This window comes from Geotrypetes seraphini, chromosome 17, assembly GCF_902459505.1.
Source record: "Geotrypetes seraphini chromosome 17, aGeoSer1.1, whole genome shotgun sequence".
In the NCBI taxonomy this organism is placed as follows: Eukaryota; Metazoa; Chordata; class Amphibia; order Gymnophiona; family Dermophiidae; genus Geotrypetes; species Geotrypetes seraphini.
In genome coordinates this window covers 40953151-40975476 of record NC_047100.1, presented here as the reverse complement: position 1 = coordinate 40975476, position 22326 = coordinate 40953151, and the positions used below count along the sequence as shown (strand labels likewise).

The 22326-nt window shown below is 45.2% G+C and overlaps 1 protein-coding gene across 2 annotated transcripts in view; it reads left to right on the top strand.

Annotated features, from left to right (window-relative positions):
- ACY1 (aminoacylase 1) overlaps positions 1-2659 on the top strand; it is a 38662-nt gene extending 36003 nt beyond the window's left edge. For both annotated transcript variants that reach the window (XM_033926079.1, XM_033926078.1), the window contains exons 14-15: positions 1657-1717; positions 2080-2659. In XM_033926079.1, coding sequence (XP_033781970.1) covers positions 1657-1717; positions 2080-2244 — 226 coding nt within the window. In that variant the 3' untranslated portion in view covers positions 2245-2659. The remainder of the gene's footprint in view (positions 1-1656; positions 1718-2079) is intronic.
- Positions 2660-22326: the final 19667 nt, after the last annotated feature.

The window sequence follows — 22326 nt, the reverse complement described above, 5'->3', positions numbered from 1 at the left end:
CCTCTGGTCTAAGACCAGCGCCCTTACTGAGACTAGCCTTACCTGCGTACATTCTGGTTCAGCAGGAACTTGTCTAACTTTGGCTTGAATCCCTGGAGGGTGTTTTCCCCTATAACAGCTTCCGGAAGAGCGTTCCAGCTTTCTACCACTCTCTGGGTGAAGAAGAACTTCCTTACGTTTGTACGGAATCTATCCCCTTTCAACTTTAGAGAGTGCCGAGTTATTGAAGTTCTCTTTCATTATAGGATAACCGTGGCATTTTTATCGCATGTTCCAGTATCTAGCCGCTGCGGTAACTGCCTTGAAGCCCATGGGGCTTTTGCTGAGTGGCATCCGTTAGCATGGAACAGAGGGGGGTTAATTTGTCACAAGAGTTCAGTATATTTTGTTTTGTAAATAGGTAGGAAGACAGAATTTAGTGAGTTTTCCTTTGAAATGTTTATTGGGACTCATGCTAAGATTAACAATATTGTTTTCCAATTCCCTCCAGCGCACGGTAAGCAAATCTGTGTTAGAAACGATCTTTTTTATGGTCTTGGCTTCTCTTACGGTTGTGTTTTAATCTGTTGTTGTAATTCTAATTAGTATCAAAAAAAGAGAAAAAAAACTCTCTCAAAAGCGTGCAATGTCACCCCAAAAAAAGAGAAAGAGTGGACTGGACTTGAAAGATTGGACTACAATGATTGGACCAATTAATTGACCAAAGGACTAGATCGGCCTAAAAGGATCAGACCAACAGACTGATTAAAGGATTATACAGCTGATCTTTATAAGGACTTTTTGGGGCTTTTGGGTTCTCCTGCCCTATTCCAACATAAAGTTTAAAGGGCAAACTCTAGAAGAAGCTCCCAACAGCTAGGCGCCTACTTAGGCACTGTTAAGCGCGATTCAAGTCAAATTGGGTGCGGTTTAGTGAATCGCGCTGAGCGGCACCTATTTCGGAGGCGCCCAAGAAATAGGCCAGCTCTAGGCACAACTCAAAGTTAGGCGCCCAGGCGAGCGCTTAAGCACGCTTGAGAGCAGCGATTCTGTCTCAAGGCGTAGCCACGCCCACGCCGAACGTGCATAGCGCCTATTTTTTTAGAGGCGCCTTGTGACAGAATCACGCTTTCTTGATAGGCGCCTAGGTTTCAATCCGTGCTGATCAAAAAGCTTAATTGAGCTTGTTCTTCAATTTAGATAGGCGCCTATCTAGTTGGGCGTCTCCAAAATAGATAGAGAATTTGGGCCTAGGTGCCTAGGCTGTAGCTTTAACCATTGCATCACTCCCTCCCTAACACAACTTAGGCATCAGTTGGCACGGTTCTGCAAATGGCGCCAAAATTTGGTTGACATGAGTAGGCATCATTTTCCGAGGCGCCTACCAATGTCGGTGCAATTTATAGAATCAGGCCTGACATGGGCAGCGCTCCTACTGACGCTGTAAGTTTCACAGATATCGGCTGCATCTAGACCCTCGCATTTAACCCAAGCAGTACGGCCGGCAAAAGTACGGGCGCCTACCGGTAAATGATAGGCAATTGAACCAAGTCACCTAGCTTCCTTGACAGACTAGGCTCCAAGCGCAAGGTGCCTAGTTATGCAATTGCCCGCCAAATCACATTAATAACCTCCGTCTCTAATTATTGCATTCCTGTCTTGACTGTGTCACTGCAGGAACCTGACACTGCAACCAGAGATCTTCCCAGCGGCCACAGACATCCGCTACTTCCGAGCAGTAAGTACCCCGTTCTTCAGTTTTCTCCTCTGTGCTGTCGCTTTCACATCATCCCGCTTCTCGCTCTAATTTCCCTACTCGGATTCTCCCTCTTTCCCAAGTTTCTCCTCTACAGTCATTGTCTCTTTTCTCACGTTTGGCTCCCTGAGGTTTTCAGACCAGTGTTTCCTAACCACTGGTCTGCGGATGGGAAGAGAGATGTCGAGCTGGAAGGAAAACGGATAAAGAGAGAAGTTGCTAGATGGCAGGATGAGGAGGGATAGAGGGAGAAAGGAGACTCCTTCACATCCTCGCTTCACATGTTTAGAGTTCAGTCTGAGATTCAACTATTTATTTTTCTTGTCTTAATTCTTGATTCCTAGGCAGGTTTTCCAGCGATTGGCTTCTCCCCCATGAATAGGACCCCCATCCTGCTGCATGACCACGATGAGTTTCTGAACGAGGGGGTGTTCCTGCGGGGCATTGACATCTATTGCCGTGTCATTGCCTCACTGGCTAGTGTCTCCACGCTACCTACTGAAAACTGAAACTGCAGACTAAAATCACCCAGCACCTCCAAGCCAAAGAAGAGGAGTGTGAAAGTCCATATTGGGCCTGCATGCAAAAGAACACATCCCGAAGCAAAGGCCAGTTGAGAGAGGCTTACGGCCTAAAGCAGAAAAACCTCTTGACCTTTTCAGAATCGGGAATTTGGATATTTCATGACATTTACTGGGTGCACATTAGAGCTCCCTAACCTTTCCGTGGAGTGCCTTCTAAGTTCTGAGGTTGACAAGGGTCATAAAATCACTGGGGAAGCCAGAGGAACTTGGGCCACTTCTGATTGCAAAAACAAGTGCTGGGATGTTTTGGGGTCTCAAAGTCCCTCCTCGAGGGCCACAATCCAGTCGGGTTTTCAGGATTTCCCCAATGAATATGCATGAGATAGATCTATGTGCATGCACTGCTTTCAATGCATATTCATTGGGGAAATCCTGAAAACCCGACTGGAATACGGCTCTCGAGGAGGGACTTTGACACCCCTGATCTAGACCATATGAATCTAGACCATATAGATCTCAAAGTCCCTCCTTGGGCCACAATCCAGTCGGGTTTTCAGGATTTCCCCAATGAATATGCGTGAGATCTATGTGCATGCACTGCTTTCAATGCATATTCATTGGGGAAATCCTGAAAACCCGACTGGAATACGGCTCTCAAGGACCGGAGTTCCCTACCCCTGCTCTAGAACAGACATGGGCAACTCCAGTCCTCGAGGGCCAGAATCCAGTCGGGTTTTCAGGATTTCCCCAATGAATATGCATGAGATCTATGTGCATGCACTGCTTACAATGCATATTCATTGGGGAAATCCTGAAAACCCGACTGGAATACGGCTCTCGAGGAGGGACTTTGACACCCCTGATCTAGACCATATGAATCTAGACCAGTGGTTCCCAACCCTGTCCTGGAGGACCACCAGGCCAATCGGGTTTTCAGGCTAGCCCTAATGAATATACATGAGAGAGATTTGCATATAATGGAAGTGAGAGGCATGCAAATCTGTTCCATGCATATTCATTAGGGATATCCTGAAAACTCGATTGGCCTGGTGGTCCTCCAGGACAGGGTTGGGAACCACTGATCTAGACCATATAGATCTCAAAGTCCCTCCTTGGGCCGCAATCCAGTCGGGTTTTCAGGATTTCCCCAATGAATATGCGTGAGATCTATGTGCTTGCACTGCTTTCAATGCATATTCATTGGGGAAATCCTGAAAACCCGACTGGATTGCGGCCCTCGAGGAAGGACTTTGAGATCCCTGCTCTACATCGTCGTCTTTTTCATCAGAGACTCTCCAGAAGCTTGGAGAACAGGGTGCTGCCGTTTGTCCTACAAACCCCCTGGAATATTTAAAACCTGACGGCTTTGCTCCCACATTGGCTTAGGGCGTGCCGACCTTTGTAGTCGAGAGCACTGGAAACAGCATCCATTCTGAATGGCTAGGCTGCGACAGGCTCAAAGCCCAGCAACGAGACCTTTTCAGCTGTTAATTTAGATGGGTTTTAAGTAGGCCTGACGTCTCAGTAGCCGTCGGCTGCACCTGGATCTGCTTGAGGCGCTGTGTTTGGAGGCAGCTCCTTTTACAAAGGGCTCCTTTTACAAAGCTGCGAAAGCGTTTTTAGCGCACGCCAAACCCGCGCTTCGCGGCTGGAACTAACGCCCGCTCAATGCTGGCGTTAGCGTCTAGCGCGCGGAGCAATTTAGCAGGTGGTAAATCCGCTAGCGCAGCTTTGTAAAAGGAGCCCATAATGTGGTGTGGTTAAGTGATGGGTCTGATCTGGCTCTCTACTGTGTACTGTATACAGACTGAAAGGGGGAAATTCTATAAGCAGTGCCTAGGTTAAGCGCCCTAATCAAGGATGCCTAACTGAATTCCATGTGCAACTTAATTGTTTTTAATTGGTGGGAGGGGTTTTTTTTAATTATCATAGTTTTCTTTATTAAAAGAATGCAACCAATGCAATGCAGCCAATGAAACAAGCCAAATGAGGACCACTCACATTTATTCTGCTGAATGGTTCAGAAAACACCACAACCCAGCCCCCCTAACTCATTGCCACCCCCCCAACCTACATATTCAACAAATAAGCACATTACTGGGCAGGGCTCTGGGTTTCTGGCCCAGAAATATCTAAGAAAAAGGACCATTTAAACTAAATTAATTTATGGAGCATGTGTGGTTGGGCAGACTGGATGGACCACTGGGGTCTTTATCTGCCGTCATTTACTGAGGGCCTTAGGACAGATTGTGTCCCAAATGGGTGCCTAAATGGACTGGAACTGTCTCCAAGCTCTGGGGAATGCCCGTTTTACATCAAGTCTCTCCATACGCAAGAGAGCATACATCTCATTTTTCCGTTCTGTCAAGGAAGGGGGAACATTCTTGTCTCCAGTTTTTTTACAATATGCATTTCCCTGCCCGAAGGAATAGTTTTTCAAGCAAATGATTAGTTGCACTCTTCGTGCCTAAAGACACAGAATTAGAAAACAACAAAATAGCGCGGCCAGGCAATCACCGATGTAAAAATGGAAAAAGATAACGTAAAACTGTTTTTAATTGGTATGGTAATTGACCACCCCATTGAAAACCAATGAAAAATATTAAGGTGCCTAGCGATGCCTACCTGAAAAGTAGGCCTGGTTAGGGGTGGAGAATAGACGTGGTTGACTTAAGCGTTGCTAGGCCTCTGTGTTAGGTGCCGGCGCCCGCCACAAGGACGCCTAGCGGTTGATTGACGACCTCACCGACTGGCCCGGCGGCGCAGACACCGTTTATAGAATTAGGCCCCAAATTTCCCAACACTTGATTCTGTAACCAAATTCATTTTCTGCCTCACCGGCTCTGGATCTGTTCCCTTTCCGTATGTACTGCGTTTCCCGGCAGGTTTCGCTCTTAACCGTGGTGCCTGTTGTAAAGACTCTGGGCTTGGGCAACCCATCAAAGGCACGCCAGACCTGACAATTTCTTATTTTTGAGGGTTACAAAGTAACCCTCTTTTTTGAGAGGTAAAGGGTCACCCCCCCCCCCCCCACTACACTTAAAACAATCAGTTGCTATCTAGTGTTAAGGTAAGGTTTACATGATTATGGGAACTCCGTAAAGGGTTCCCATAATCATCATGTAAACCTTACCCTAACGCTAGATAGCAACTAGGCTATCTATCTAGTATATATGAACCAATTACGCACATAAATGTTTAGAGTAATTATATATAATGCACATTTGTGCACATATGTGCATGTATGCCAAAATTCTGCCTAAATACGAAATGAGTATGTATGTTAGCATGTATTTTACAGGTGGACGAGACTCACACATATTCCCATAACTTATAGAATACTCTAAATTACACATATATCTTCTGTATTTAGTAGGCATGAACTCTTACACCAGATGTATGGTTGGCGTAACCGGTTGTGCCTAAATTATACACATGTATCTAACCTTTTACATTGGTATTCAGGAAAGGAAAGGAGGCACCGTGCTTAAATATAGGCACCCCATTAGAGAATTACTCTTCAGTTTTAGCTAAAACTTCAGCTAGGGAAGGGGGAAAAGAGGCTTATGTGGCAACAGAGAAAGGACAGAGTCAGCATGAGCTAATGGAGGTGCTCAGTTAAAGAGGAGACCAGAACCACAGTAATGCTATCCCCTCGGCTCAAGGTATGGGCAGATTCATGCTGTTGGAAGAGCAAGCAAAGGCTCCAACGCCATCCCATCAGCTGAAGATAATGGGAAGACTCTTGTTAGTGCAAGGATGGGTGAAAGTTCCCATCGTATGCCACTGGCTGAAGATATGGGCAGACTCGACATCGGTGCAAGAGAAGGTTCCGATTATCTCACCTGCTGAAGGGTTGCGCAGACTCATGTCGGTGCAAGAGCTGGCAAAGCTATCTCAACTTATTCCACCAGCTGAAGATATGAGCAGGCTTGTGGCAGTAGAAGGACAGATGAAGGTCTCCATCCCACCAGCTGAATACAGGGACAGACTTGCAGTGACACAAGTGTCGGTGAAGGTTCTCACATCATCCCACTGGCTGAAAATATAGGCAGACTCTTGGTAGTGCAGGAGTGGAATCTGCTTAGCTGAAGGGTAAGCCAGACCATGGTACTGTGATGGAGAATAAAGAGCTGCAGAGGTTCCCAGTGTTGCCCACTAGCTGATGAAGATGGCTGGACCATGGTGACACCTTGGAGATTGAGGAGCTGGTGGAAGTTCACCCCCTCCCAGAGGTTAAAGAGGAATCCAAACTGCAGTGAGATGATGGAATTTGAAGAGTTCTCACATCCCTGCTGACTGGAGCAACAGCAGGGTAATGAAGAAAGCAGACCAGAAGAAAGAAGTAGGAAGAGAGCAAGGGAAGAAAAGGAAATGAATGAGGGGCAGACACACCCTCCTCTCTAGTGGCTTGGGCTCAATTTAGATTCTGAGCTCACTTAAGCTTGGCTTTGGAAAATGTACATAAAGGAAATCCCATATCCAAATCTGAGACCTCCTGCACTTTACCCTCCACCTCCACACTTATGCCCCACTTGCTTATTAATTACACTGTTTCACACATTTCACACCTCCCTGTACACTTCAAAACTTAAACACACCCATCCATTACGAGAGATGCCTTGTATAGTGCATAGAGGGAAAGGAGGTGGGGTTTGATATACAGGCAGTCTCCGCGCTAAGAACGGGTTCCGTTTTTTAAACCGTTCTTAAGTTGAATTTGTATGTAACTCTGATCCTAGTATTCTTCCCACTTTCTCCACCTCCTTGAAGCCCCTCTTGCATCCATTTCCATCCATCCATTTCTCTCTCTTCCCCGTGCATCTCTACCTCACTCCTCTCCCACCACCATGTCCAATAATTCTCTCTCCTTCCCTATGCCCAACAATTCTCCTCTTTCTTCATCTTCCCATGTGCACCATCTCTCTTTCCCTCTCACTCAGACACCTAATTCTCCCTTTCACCTCTCTTTCCCTCCCTCCCTCCATGCTTCCATCCTATGGCTCATGGTCCCCTCCCTCCCTCCATTCTGTGTTCCAAGTTCATGTCTTCTCCCTCCTTCCTGCCATCCTTTGTCCGAAGTTTGTGCACCCACCCTCCCATGAGCCAACGAGCCCCTCTCTCCCCTCCCTCCATTCTGTGCCCCAAGTACATGCCTCCCTCTAGCAGGTGCTTACCTTCTACTGGCTGGCTCCCTCCTTCCAGCTGCAGTCGTTTTTCTGCACAAAGCTGAGGGCAGCAGTTCCTATGTGCGTCCCGCAGCTGAGCCAGAAGCCTTCTCTCTGACATCAGAGGAAGCTCCTCCCACCTTCTAGTGCCTCTCTTCCCACAATGAATGAACCGTACGTGACGCTTTTTTCCCCAGGAGTGTGAGTACTACCTCTTCAGCAGCCAAAATCCTGTGCATATCTAGAGACAGGAATGAAACCTTTACCAGTTTCTTTGTAGACTAGAGATCTTTATGCCTGTGGACCTATCCCAGAGATTTATTTGAAGGAGGGCAGTTACTTCTCTGTGTCACAAGGGAAAAGAGTGCAGCTCTTTGCTTGCTATGAACTGTGCTTCAGGATAGATAATGACACGGGGACAAATTTTTACCCGTCCTCGCAGGAACTGAATTTCCTCGTCCCGTCCCCGTGAGTTTTGTCGCTGTCCCTGTCTGATTCCTGTAAGCTCTGCCTTAATTGCCCAAGCCTCGAACACTTATGATTTTAAAGCATTGGAAGCTTGTGCAGATGAGGACGGAGCTTGCAGGAATGGGGCAGGGACAGGAAAAAAACTCGCTGGTTCGGGAAGACGAGTTCCCGTGGGGATGGGGAAAAATTTGTCCCCGTGTCATTATCTACGTCAGGGATTCTTTTTGCATGTTACCAGTGGTCTAAACTTTCAAACCAGCACTGTGATTTCTTTCTCTTTCCAAAGCGTGGAGACCTGGGCAAGATTTCTTGCGCCCAAGGTTTTACTTTGTAGAAATTCTGTTATTTCATGCAGGATCAAATCAGAAATGGATAGATGCAAAATTGTAACCGGCAAGATGTTCTGGGGTTGTGCTGCTCGGTCATTTGCACTTCAGCGGGGCTCTGAACTACCCAGACCGATCACAGCCCGAGTAGCTTGCTTCTGTTAAGAAACACAAATATGTGTATTCTTGTATATGTGAAGTTCTGGTTTTGGTTGGAGTCTGTACATTGTGTCGTTTTTATCTCAGACCATGCTGCTCCAGTTTCTGCTGCCTTCGTCCCATCACTCCACCTTGAGGCTACTGCCTACTATTTAAAGCCATAAACGGAGACAGCCCAGCCTACTGGAACAACCGACTAAATCAAGCCACCTCAACCAGACACAGGAGAACCCACCCACCCTCCAACCAAAAACGTCAAATGAAAAAAGCTATAGGACAACCTCCTAGCCCAGGGGTAGGCAATTCCGGTCCTCGAGAGCCGGAGGCAGATCAGGTTTTCAGGATATCCACCATAAATATGCATGAGATAGATTTGCATCTCAAGGAGGCAGTGCATGCAAATCCATCTCCTACATATTCATGGTGGATATCCTGAAAATCTGACCTGGCTCCGGCTTTCGAGGACCGGAATTGCCTACCCCTGTCCTAGCCACTCGAGCAGCAAAACTGGACCACCAACCCTCCAATCTACTGATTTCGACCACAGACTACAAAACCTTCAAAAAAGAAACAAAAACTCTACTATTCAAAAAACCAAACTAACGCAACTAGATCCACCTCAAGCATCACCTGCAATACTCTCCAATCCTTAGCAACTTAGAAAATGTCCAGAGCGTTCCTTATGTACTTCTAAATGTCCTGACAATTCATATGTAATCCGCCTTGAACCGCAAGGTAATGGCGGAATAGAAATCACTAATGTGATTTGTAACACAAACACCAAGCATTGCCACATACTGAATATCACTCTGTAGAGAAAATGACCAAGGGGCCATTAGTGCATGAGGCTGGTGAGGTAGAAAGAGGTCTTCCTTCTTGCCCTCATCTGCAAAGAGAGTTTGGGAGGGACAAGCGAATGACAACCCGGAGCCAGAGATGGCACTCAGTGAAGGCGGGTGGAAAATGGAGAGGGAGGCGTTTTCCTTCTCTCTATTTCCAGCTCAGCTTTCCTTCTGTTAGACCAGGGATCTCAAAGTTCCTCCTTGAGGTCCGCAATCCAGTCGGGTTTTCAGGATTTCCCCAATGAATATGCATTGAAAGCAGTTCATGCACATAGATCTCATGCATATTCATTGCGGAAATCCTGAAAACACGACTGGATTGCGGCCCTCGAGGAGGGACTTTGAGACCCCTGCGTTAGACTAATTTGGGGGGAGAGATCTCCTTAATTTGGGGGGAGAGAGCTCCTAGAAGAAGATTCACTCTCCAGTACAGTGCCTTGGAAAAATCTTCACACTCAATCCCAAATTAGCTTTAGTTCCATAAATTGCCTTAACAAGGGTCATTATAATATAGAGCCAAAAGTTTTTAATGATCTGCACCTTATTATTTTTTTTTTTATAGCAAACCCAAATAAGCTTTATTTCCAGATAAGTGAAATAGAACCACACGTGTCCAATCACTGTAGATTGCCTGATTAAAATACCTCTGGATGGAAATTCCTGTAGTAAAGCAAAGTTGTAATCATGACAAACACGGAGCTGATGCAAGAACTCTGGGCTATGATATAGTCTGAGGAAAGGACAAAGGAAACTTTCAGTAGGCTTGACTTGATCATGTGTATTTAAAATTGCATTGGTTACCAATGGAATTTCGGATCATGCTGGCACATGGAGCATTATTTCATTTACAATCTTCATATCTTTCTAACTTGGTGTTATTTTATGCCTCGAGGCGTTCGTTACGATCTTTGAATGACAATAGGGTAGTTGTTCCCCCATATCTCGAAGGCACATCTGGGGTCAACGAGAGATTGTGCGTTTTTTAAAATCTAGTTCCACGGCTATGGAATAATTTGCCCATAGAATTGAGAAAAGAACAATCATATATAACTTTTAAAAGTGCATTTTTTTTTCAATCGGCTTTTTCAAATTGAAGAAATGAGTTTGGGACTGCAATCTGTATTTATGCAGTGATTTGATTTTTTTTTTTTAAAGAAAATGTTCAGTTTGTATGTATTAGCCATGGTTTACTATCGATATTTGGATTGCCATAGAATTTTATGAATGAAAAAAAAATAAAAAATTCTTGCTTTTATTCTTTCCTTTTCTATTTTTGATTGGAGTTCTATTCTTAATGGATGTGAAATATATATTGTAAACCGTTTGGATCCTTTATGGCTGTTATGAGCTATATAGAATTTTTAATAAACCTAAACCATCCCTTGTAAAATGGAAACGGTTTTCCCCCACCATCCTCGCCTCAGTCAGGCTGTTCCTCCAGAATCAATAACTGGGGGTTAAGGTAACCGCTGATGAAGGTTCCTGTGAAGCCTAAGGTTTCTTGAAAAGGGGCTGTGGCCGACACGGGATGTTTTAAAATTATAGCCTGTATGAGAAGCTAGCAAAGAGGAAGTTACTGCTGGAAAAAGTTAGCGTGTGTGTCACATCGTGCCGGCAAAGAAACGGGGAACACCGACGCTTGTGACAGAAACTTTTATGGTCTGATGAGACCAAAGAGGAACTTTTTGGTCTTGGTGTCAAGCAGTATGGGTGGCATAAAATAAACGCCGCTCATCGTCTTAACACCGTGTGACTGCAGTGTGTTGTGTTTCTCAGCGGCAGGGACCAGGAGGCTTGTGATCATTGAGATAAAGATGGATGGTGCACGTGTAGGCCTAGAGCAGGGGTGTCAAAGTCCCTCCTGGAGGGCCGCAATCCAGTCGGGTTTTCAGGATTTCCCCAACAAATATGCATGAGATCTATTAGCGTACAACGAAAGTAGTGTATGCAAATAGATCTCACGCATATTAATTGGGGAAATCCTGAAAACCCGATTGGATTGCGGCCCTCAAGGACCGGAGTTGCCCACCCCTTAGCTAGACACACACAAAGGGACGGTCAAAAGACATCATGCTAGAACTGAAGAGACCATCTAGGTCAGGGGTGTCAAAGTCCCTCCTGGAGGGCTGCAATCCAGTGGATTTTCAGGATTTCCCCCAATGAATATGCATTGAAAGCAGTGCATGCAAATAGATCTCACACATATTCATTGGGGAAATACTGAAAACCCGACTGGATTGTGGCCCTCCAGGAGGGACTCTGACACCCCTGGCCTAGAGGAAAACCTGCTCTCGACTGTCGCAGATCTGCGACGGGGGACAAGATTCAATTTTCAGCAGGACAATAATAAAAAGAAACAAATAATGATCAAGCAGAAAATGAATGGCTCAGTCAAAATGCAGACCCAGATACAATAGAAAATCATGGCTTAAAGACCACAGATGGTCCTCAGCCAACTTTAAAGAGCACGAACAAGCAAAAATGGCACCATCCGACTGTGCAAAGTTGGTAGACCTCTATCCTATATGACTAATGGCTGTCAGCACTGGCGTAGCGAGGGTGGCATCCTTCCTCGCTCTCTTCTCCGCTTCCCCCTCCCGCTATGCATGTGCCCCTTTCCTTCCTCCTTACCCTGGTGCGAGCAGCATCTCCAACTTGCTGGCCGCGCTCACTTCGGCTCTCCTTCTGATGTCACTTCTGAGTCGCAGGAGCTAGCAGTAACAGAGGGGAGCACCAAGACCGGCGCGAGCAGCAGGTTGGAGCTGTTGCTGGCGCCAGCGAAGAGCTAGAGCAGGGGTAGGGAACTCCGGTCCTTGAGAGCTGTATTCCAGTTGGGTTTTCAGGATTTCCCCAATGAATATGCATGAGATCTATGTGCATGAACTGCTTTCAATGCATATTTCATTGGGGAAATCCTGAAAACCCGACTGGAATACGGCTCTCGCGGACCGGAGTTCCCTACCCCTGAGCTAGAGATACGGTGAGTGGGGGGATGTGAAGGCGCGCGCATGGCAGGGGAGGAGTGGGAAGGAGCTGAGAGGTGCCGATGCTCCCACCAAGATGGCGCTGGGATGGTCCGCCCCCCCCCCCCCCATTACTACACCACTGGCTGTCGGGACGGTGTGGCTCACTGGTAGAGCTGCTGCCTCTGCATTAAATGGTGGTGAGATCAAATCCCAGTGCTGCTCCTTATGACCCTGAGCAAGCCACTTAATCCTCCAGTGCTCACCACTTTGAAATGCCAAAGCCACAAAAAGGCGGTATACAAGTCCCCCTTTCCTTTCATCAACCTCAGTATCCTGTTTCCAACAGTGGCCAACCCAGGTCCCACCAGTGCCTAAGAGCCAACCTCATCAGTGATGTCACAATGGCTTCATTGTCCTATACTTGGCTCATTACCATATCCATAATAAGAAAATAAAACAATGTCATCTGCGTATAGGGCCTGTTTTACAAAGCCGCGTGGCAACAGCTCCGAAGCCCTTTAAATCTCTATGGGCTTCAAGGCTGTTACTGTGAGGCTTTGTAAAACAGGCCCATAGTGTGGTATTCAGCCTATGCCTGCTGGGTCTGTTCCCAGAGCAGTGCACAAACCAAAAGCAGATGCACTAGAACCAGCTCATTTTAAACCTCACACTGACCGCATTCATTTATTTCAAATCTATAAATGAATGCGGATATGCTGGGACATACTAAGAGATTTAAGTTAATCTGGGGCCCTTTGACATCTTTTATGGATTCATTGTAGTTGTCTTTTTCTTTGTTCCTATTGGTATATTGCACACCCACCCACCCAGGGGGAGGGGGGTATTTTTTGTATGGTTCTATTCCCTTATGAAATGTTGGTTGGGTGGGTTTTTTATTGTTGTATGGATTTTGATTGATTATAAATGCATATATGATTAATATGATTTGTATAGATACTGTATTGCATTTTTGTTGGTTTTGAAACTCAATAAAGATTTATTAAAAAACAAACAAACAAACCCCTCAAACTGACCATTTTGAGAACTTTTCTTCTTTGGCCTCTAGAGGGAGCAGGAGATCAGATTTGCCTATTCCACATCACACACACAGCTCTGGCTTAGTTCCCAGCAGTCACCTGTAGGCTGAAACTAGAACCAGCAGGAGAGCCTTTGCACCTGAGGGGGCCTGACTGCAGGCTTTTACTACAGAGAGCAGAACAACTAAAGAGGCAGAGGGAAAAGAGAGCAGCAAGGAAGCCAGGAATGCTCAGGGCTGAGAGTTCTGGATGGCAGTCAGCAGCCAGAATGAATGGAGCTGGTAAAGGCTGGTTCAGAGCAACCAAATCTAGTGACCCAGGATTTTCAAGCCATGGAGCTGGAGCCGTATCCTGAACTGCCTAATAGGGCCCTGCCAATGGAAGTCTGCTGCATTAAAGGTAAGTGAACTAAACTGCCTAATTTGAACTGGATAACTTTTGGATAAGCTTGTTGTATGTTTTGCTGAGTAACCCTGAGAAAGGTATGGTGCTTGGTGGCACCTGAAAGACCTTTAAAAGAACTGTTTCTGGGGTTTTTTTTCTCTTTCCCTCTGGGTGGGGGAAGGGCAGTTAGTAGGCCCAGGAAGTGGGTTTGAGGGCATACTTTTGCAATATTGAGACCACAAAGAGCACACTACCTGGCCAGCAAGTCATATGCTGGGGGCCTAGTGCCGTAGCACTAGTGCAGGCTGAGATAGCTGACGGTCCAATAAACAGTTTTGGAAAATTCAAATACTTTCTTTAAAGATAAGCTGGAGAAGCTATGTTGGCTTTGAGAAGCCAGAACTGTAGGTTTTGGGCTTATTTTGTTTTTCCAGTATTGAGAGACTTAAGCTAAAGAGCTTTGAAGAACTTTATTGGACAGCAGAAACCCAGAGACTGTTTGAAAATACATTTCTTTTTGAGCATGGTGTGCACTAGTAGAAGGACCATATTTTGAGTACTTTGGAGCTACTGTTTTTTTGGCCTTTTGAACTGTTTAAACTCTTATGCAAGAAAGCTGGTTTAAATGGGGTTTTTTTGTGTGAATAAACTAGGTCCTTGCTATAAGAAACATACTTACCTGGTGCTGTGGTGTTATTCTGCAGTTCCCTTTTCAGCCCGCAGCAGCTCACGAGAGTTTTCTCTTGTCACTGGTGCCCTAGGACCCATTGCCCTGAGGCTGCTGGTAACAATAGTCATTAACACCAAGCCAACCCAAAATTTTACACATAGGAGCAACGTATGTGTTAAAAAGCAATGATGAAAGAGATGACCCTAGTCATGGAAGTCCAAGCAGATGAATTAAGGCCTAATTTAACTTGATCGCGTAGAAAAGAAGTAAACCAATTCAACACTTGTCCAAGATAGTCCAAGAGCATGCAATTACATCAAAAGGGAGGTCCTGGTTAATTGTGTCTAGTGTCACCATTACAAACTCCTTCCTTTGATCAAAGTCAAAACAAATGCAATCAAGCACAGAAATCAGAAGAGTTTCAATAGTATATTTAGCTCTGAATCCAACTGAAAGTGATCCAAGACACCCTTTCTCATCCATTAGCGTTTTTATTTCTGCTCTAACACAAATTTCTCCAAAACTTTGGCCAAAAAGATAGTAAGGAAATCGGTGTAAAAGTATCAACACAGTTGGATCAAGCTTGGAATTTGTCATTAAAGATCTGTTGTTTCAATGAACATGGAACATTTCCTTCTTGAAATGATTTATTAATAATAACTGGAATCGCAGCAGAAATATCACAAAGAGATTTCAGCACAGATGTTGAGCATATGTTCAAAGAGTGTTTTACAAACGAATAACATCTGAAACCTGGTTAGTAGAAACTTCAATAACATTCTCCCGTCATCAGGTCCCAAATTTGCAATCACTATAATAAACCTTCATTAAAGGGACACTGTGGAAAGGAACCCAAAAAAGCAGTAATACCCTGACTGAGTGATCCTCCACGTACACCGCTGACAGTGGGAGCAGCCACAGGCTTCCACATCCCCACTGTGATGAGCAGGGATGCGCGCTCCTGGTTCTCCCATTCACGTCTATTACAGCTACGGTGAGCCTCTTCAGAGGTGAGCCTCATCAGAGCGGGGATGCTAAATCAGCTGTCAGCAGTGCACGTGGAGAATTGTTTAATCAGGGTAAATATTATTCCTTTTTTGGGCCTCCCACTTTGAGCTTAGGCTCCCTCAAAATGAATATCTCCCCTGCTGTAGCTAGTAGGGATACCCAAGCCTCACCAACTGACGGCCACCTCCTCCCCCTCCAATTTCCCAAGTTCTGCAGCTGGCAGCAATATTGCAGAGCTGCTGCCTTCCCTCCTCCCTGCCACCCCTCCTTGGCTTTCATGCATGCATGAAAACAGGGGCAGCTTGAGGATATTGCCATTGACTGCAAAGCTTGGAGATTTTGATTTGTCAGACTGGAGGAAGATGTCTTCAGTTGGCAGGGCTTAGGAATATCCACTAGTTCAAGTATTTATAAATTGCACTCAGGTAGGGGGAAACTTTGGTGCCCATCCACTAATTTTGTGCTCCAGTCCCTCCCCCAAATCAGCTGTATATGACTATGCCACTGAATACAAAAATAATTGTGATGCACATATCCCAAAGCTAACATATTCTAGTTTTTAAATTCAAAATAAAACAATTTTTTCTTTGTCTGGATGTTTTGTTTTTCCATCATCTTGGTCCCAGTTTCTCTTTCTGTTTTTAGTCTATCTTCAACTAATTCTCTTTCCAGTGTTTGTTGTCCATTTTTTTTCTCCTCTTCTCTAGTTCCATTTCCTTCTTATGCCTGTCTCCAATGTATTGATTTTTCCCTTTCAGCTTTCTTTTCTTTTTTGCCTCTGGCCACTCAAATCTTGCCTTCTTTCTCACCCTTCTTCTTTTTAAATGTTCAGCCACCTTTCAAGTCTCCATCTTCTCTCAGTCCCTAGCTCTCCCATTTCCCATCTCACTCCTTTCCCAGCCTTCTATTCCCTTCTATCTACTCCCCATTACTTCATTTCTACCACTATACTCACTGCTCTCTTACTCATCTTGTCATCTCCCTTTTGACCTCATCCACATGGCTCACCACTTTCAGAATCCCCTCCCTCTCTCCCTTTCTTTCCATCTCCTAGCATCTTCTTATCCCAGCTCTCTTCCCTCCTGCCCTCCCATGGGTCCATTTCTGCTCCTCTATCCCCATGGTCCAACATTTTGCTCCCTCTCTTTTCTGTTTTTCTTCTTCCCTCCTCCCTTGATGCTGAACAATGAAATGGAGGGAAAAAAGAGAGATGCTGCATCTTTCTGCCTTCCATCCACAGGCCTAACATTTCTCCCTCTCTCCCTTCCATCCCCAGATCCAACTTCTCTTCCTTTTTCTTCCCAACTCTTCCCAAATGCCCCCCATCCCATCTCTCCCCCTGCCTGCATGCTTGCCTCCCTTCCCCAGGTCCACCATAGTAACATAGTAACATAGTAGATGACGGCAGATAAAGACCCGAATGGTCCATCTAGTCTGCCCAACCTGATTCAATTAAAATTTTTTTTTTTTTTTTTTTTTAATTTTTTCTTCTTAGCTATTTCTGGGCAAGAATCCAAAGCTTTACCCGGTACTGTGCTTGGGTTCCAACTGCTGAAATCTCTGTTAAGACTTACTCCAGCCCATCTACACCCTCCCAGCCATTGAAGCCCTCCCCTGCCCATCCTCCACCAAACGGCCATACACAGACACACACCGTGCAAGTCTGCCCAGTAACTGGCCTAGTTCAATATTTAATATTATTTTCTGATTCTAAATCTTCTGTGTTCATCCCACGCTTCTTTGAACTCAGTCACAGTTTTACTCTCCACCACCTCTCTCGGGAGCGCATTCCAGGCATCCACTACCCTCTCCGTAAAGTAGAATTTCCTAACATTGCCCCTGAATCTACCACCCCTCAACCTCAAATTATGTCCTCTGGTTTTACCATTTTCCTTTCTCTGGAAAAGATTTTGTTCTACGTTAATACCCTTCAAGTATTTGAACGTCTGAATCATATCTCCCCTGTCTCTCCTTTCCTCTAGGGTATACATATTCAGGGCTTCCAGTCTCTCCTCATACGTCTTCTGGCGCAAGCCTCCTATAATTTTCGTCGCCCTCCTCTGGACCGCCTCAAGTCTTCTTACGTCTTTTGCCAGATACGGTCTCCCTTTCTATTCCCAACAGTTCTCCCTTCAAGTATCTCTTTCCCTCTTCCTCCACACCACACCAGGTCCAACTTCTCTCCCTTTAGACCATTGCCCATCATCTCTCTCTGTCCTCTGTTTCTGGCCCCATAAGCTCTCCCCCCATGCCTAATCTAGCACTTCTTTTAATACCCTCCCCCTCTGTCCAGGAGGCTTCCTCGGCCCAGAATGTTCTCCCCCTTCTCTCCGCACCCATGCATCTCTACCTCACTTTTCTCCCACCACCATGTCCAATAATTTTCTCTCTCCCTCCCTCCTCTCTGCACAACAGTTCTCCTCTTTCTTCATCTTCCCATGTACACCATCTCTTTCCCTCTCTCAGACACCCAATTCTCCCTTTCTATTTTCTCCCTCACCTCAGCATCTCTTTCCTTCACTCCCTCCATTCTTTAATCTTATGGCTCATGCTCCCCTCCCTCTTTCCCTTCATTCTGTGTCCTGTGTTCATGCCCCTCCTTCCTTCCATCATTTGTCCTATTTGTGCTCCCTCCCTCTCAATAATAATAATAATTATTATTATTTTTATTTTGTATACCGCCATACCCAGGGAGTTCTAGGCGGTTCACAACAGATAGATTCAGTACAAACAGTGCAGTTGACAACAAAACGAGCAAAGCAATTATAAACAGTAAAATGCTGGTTATACGTTTACAATTTAAGTAAAGGGAGCAAAAAAAAAAATACATGCAACATGTACAAAGAGAATAAAGTACAATAAGTACAAGGAATAAGGACATGCATAAGTGCATGCCGTAGTAAATGCAGCAGTAAGTACATGCAGCAAAATACATGTAATAGATACAATAAGTACGTGCAGGAGAACTGTATACACGCCATGAGGAAAGAGCCTATAAGGAAAAAGTATGCAAGCCGTAAGGAGGGAGCCACAGTCTTAGAAGCGTGAGGGGGTAGGTCATGTCCTTCTCCCTCCCTTCTGTGCCATGGGTGTTTACTGTCTTGCAGTGTTCACTCAAAGCCGCAGGCAACGGCTCCTATGCGCCTCCCGCGGCTGATCTGGAAGCCTTCTCTCTGTCGCAATGTCAGAGGGAACGTTTGCCCCATCGGAGCCTTCCATCTGCCGCTTCAGTGAAGACATTACTGATGTCACGGCAGAGGGAAGCTCTGGTGGGACAGGCCACAAGCAGCCTGTTCAGAGCGCTGCCTCTGCCAGCTGGCCTCCGACACTGCTGCTGCTGCTGCTTTAGGAGACCCGGAAGTATGTCAGGTCTCATGGGTGGTGGTGATGGAGGGAGTTCAGTTGGGAAGTGCTGCAAAGGACAATAGGAGGGACGGAAGACTGCTGCACTAAGGATTGGAAGGGAGGGATACAAAGCTGCTACACAGGGGGATAGGAGGAATGGAAAGTTGTTGAACATGGGGAGAGAGGAGAAAGGAGAAATTGTTGAACACGGGGGGTGGAGGAAATGAAAGAAGAGATACAACAAAAGGGTAGAAAGGAGTGAGAAATTCTGCATATGGTGGAGGGGAGGAAGACATGCATGGTGAAGAGAGAGAGAGAAATGTTGGACATAGGGTGGAAGGCAGGGAGAAATGTTGCATGGGGAAAGAGAAAGAAATGTTGCATATGATAATAGAGGGGAAGAATGGAGAGATGCTGCATGGAAGGGAAATGAGATGTTTGATGCAGGGCACAAGGCAAGGAGAGGGAGAGAGATAGTAGACAGTGGAAAAGAAACAGAAAATTGGAAATGGCAGTGGAAGAGAAGGCACAGAGATGGAAGATAAATATTGAGCAGGGAGAAAGAAGAAAATGTCAAAAGGGCAGGAGACTCTGGTGAGTGAGTTAACAAAAGACAAACAGAAACCAGAGCCTAGGACCAACATGATTTGAATAATAAAATGATCAGACAACAAAAGGTAAAAAAATATATATATATTTTCTATTTTGTGATAACAATATGTCAGATTTGAAATGTGTATCCTGCCAGAGCTGGTATTAGACAGTGAGCGTGAGCTAGGACCTAACAGAGAGGAAAAGTCTTTTTTGTTTTGTTTTCACCACAGCACTGGCATGGGGTTGGAGAGGGCAAAGGAGGGGGTGAAGAGGCTACAAAAATAAACCCACCAGGCCATTTGGAAAAAAAAAAAAAATAAAAAAAATGCCCGATTGGGTGGGAAAAGTGAATTGAATTGAAAATCAATGGGCCAAATCAAAATTATTTTCCCTAAATCAGGCAGCACTAATCGGGATATGTCCCTTTTTTGCCACAAAAGTCTGTGAATTATGACAATAAAGTTGCAAAATTGTATTCATGTCTTGCTCAAAATCAGTTTCAATTTTTATCACAAATTCTTTTTTTGCTTATTAGCCTTTTGATAATCTTCTAAAGCTGTCGTCTAGATTTTCTTTGATTCTAATGTAGAATCTTTGTCATCTCCTTTCCTAGCTGCATACAGCCACTTGTTGGTCATGTAATTAAGACCTATACCAAGGAGCTTTGCTATTACACTTGATCAGAGTCTCAGTGAAAGGAGCAATCTGATCAAGACAGAGTTCTATAATTCAACTGCTTCTGAAGCAGAATAGATATCTATCTTAGTCAATTGCAGTAACCATGACTTTTTTTAACTCATCCAATTTATGTTGAAATATATATATATATATTTTATTAACTCAGCTTAACCACATACCAAAAATAAATACAATCAAACAAATATGCACAAAAAGATTACGGTACTTTCCAGTAACAAACCCATCACAATGGCATATTATGATGAACAAAAAACTGTAGCACTCAGATCATTGAGGTTTTCTGAGATATTTCCTATATTCTCCCCCCTCCCATCCCTTGGGATGAATGGATGAATCATGCCACTGCCTCATGGCAACACAGACAGTAAGGAATCCACCCTAAGATGTTTCACGGCAGAATACAGGAGTGGTTTGCCATTGCCTTCTCCTGTGCAGTGTGTGGCCCAACATAGGGACCCTCAGGGTGGTCTCCCATCCAGGTACTGGTCAGGCCTGACTCAGCTAAACTTCCAATAGTAAGAGCGGGCCTACTCGGGGTTGCCAGGCTGTAGGCTCGTTGCTTGGATGTTATACAAAATGAAAGGGAAAGGGATTTGATATATCACTTTTCTGTGGTTTTAATCAAAGCAGTTTACATATTATGCTGAAAAAGGTGCTTATTTTGCACCTAAGGCAATGGAGTAGGGTTGCCAGATTTTACTACAGCATCACCTGGTGCACCGGGGAGGGAAACGCCCATTATTTTTGACTGGCGCTTGCTTCCCTCCAACTCCCAACGTCTACAAAAGGAACGGGGGGGGGGGCGGTTGGGGAGTGGGAGTAGAGTTCAGGGGAGCATCTGTTGGCAGGAGGGAGTTGGCTATCAAAATTAAAGGTAAACAAAGCTATGGGCCTGGATAATCTACACCCCAGAAAACTTTGAGAACTGAGAGATGTCCTGGCAGAACCGTTAACCGAGCAATCTTTCCCTAAGCAAGGGAAAAGTTCCCTTGGACTGGAAAACTGCCAATGTTATTCCGCTCCACAAAAAGGGATGCAGGTCAGAGGCTGAAAATTACAGACCGGTGAGTCTCACATCAATAGTGAGTAAACTCATGGAAACATTGATTAAAAATAGATTGGACACTATTCTGGACGACGAAAGATTAAGGGATCCCCACCATGATGGCTTTACGAAGGGAAGGTCTTGTCAGTCCAATCTGATAAGATTCTTTGACTGGGTAACAAAAAAAACTGGACGGGGGAGAGTCCCTGGACATAGTGTATTTAGACTTCAGTAAGGCTTTTGATAGTGTCCCACACCGTAGGTTATTGAACAAGATGAATGCGATAGGACTAGGAGAAACACTGGCTGCATGGGTAGAAGACTGGCTTAGCGGCAGACTTCAAAGGGTAATGGTAAACGGTATTCCATCAAAAATGTTGAGAGTGATCAGTGGAGTGCCACAGGGTTTGGTCTTGGGCCCGATGCTATTTAATATCTTTGTAAGGGATCTAACTCAGGGACTTCGAGGCAAAATTACATTATTTGCCGCCGATGACGCAAAACTATGCAACATTGTAGGCAAGGCAACAGAACCTGACAGCGCAACCAGCCCCAACACTATGGAGCAAGACCTACTTTTACTAGAACAATGGTCCAGTACTTGGCAACTAAATTTTAATGCCAAAAAATGTAAGGTAATGCATCTTGGTAGCGGAAATCCATGCAGAACATACACCTTGAACGGTGAGAACTTAACAAGAACTGTTGCAGAAAGGGACTTGAGAAGATATGAAAGCTGCCAATCAGGTGGAGAAAGCTTCAGCCAAGACTAGACAAATGCTGGGTTGCATCAGAAGGAGCTTTATCAGCCGAAAGCCTGAAGTCATACTGCCATTATACCGATCCATGGTGAGACCTCACCTGGAGTACTGTGTCCAGTTTTGGAGGCCACACTATCAAAAGGATGTGAAGAGAATGGAGTCGATCCAGAGAATGGCCTCTAGGATGGTCTCGGGACTTAAAGATCTCCCATATGAAGAAAGTCTGAGCAGACTGCGCTTGTACTCTCTCGAAGAGCGCAGAGAAAGGGGGGACATGATAGAAACATTCAAATATATCACGGGCCGCATTGAGGTGGAGGAAGAAATCTTTTTTCTTACGGGTCCCACGGCGACAAAAGGGCATCCACTAAAACTTAAAGGAGGAAGATTTCATGGTGACACCAGGAAATACTTCTTCACCAAAAGGGTGATTGATCGATGGAATGGTCTTCCACGCCAGGTAGTCGAGGCCAGTAACCTGCTCGACTTCAAGAGACGATGGGACAAACAGGTGGGGTTGCTGCAGAGTTATACTTAAAAGATGGATTCTCAAAGGAGGGAGGGTTCTTAAGTGGGCAAACTTGTTGGGCTGCCA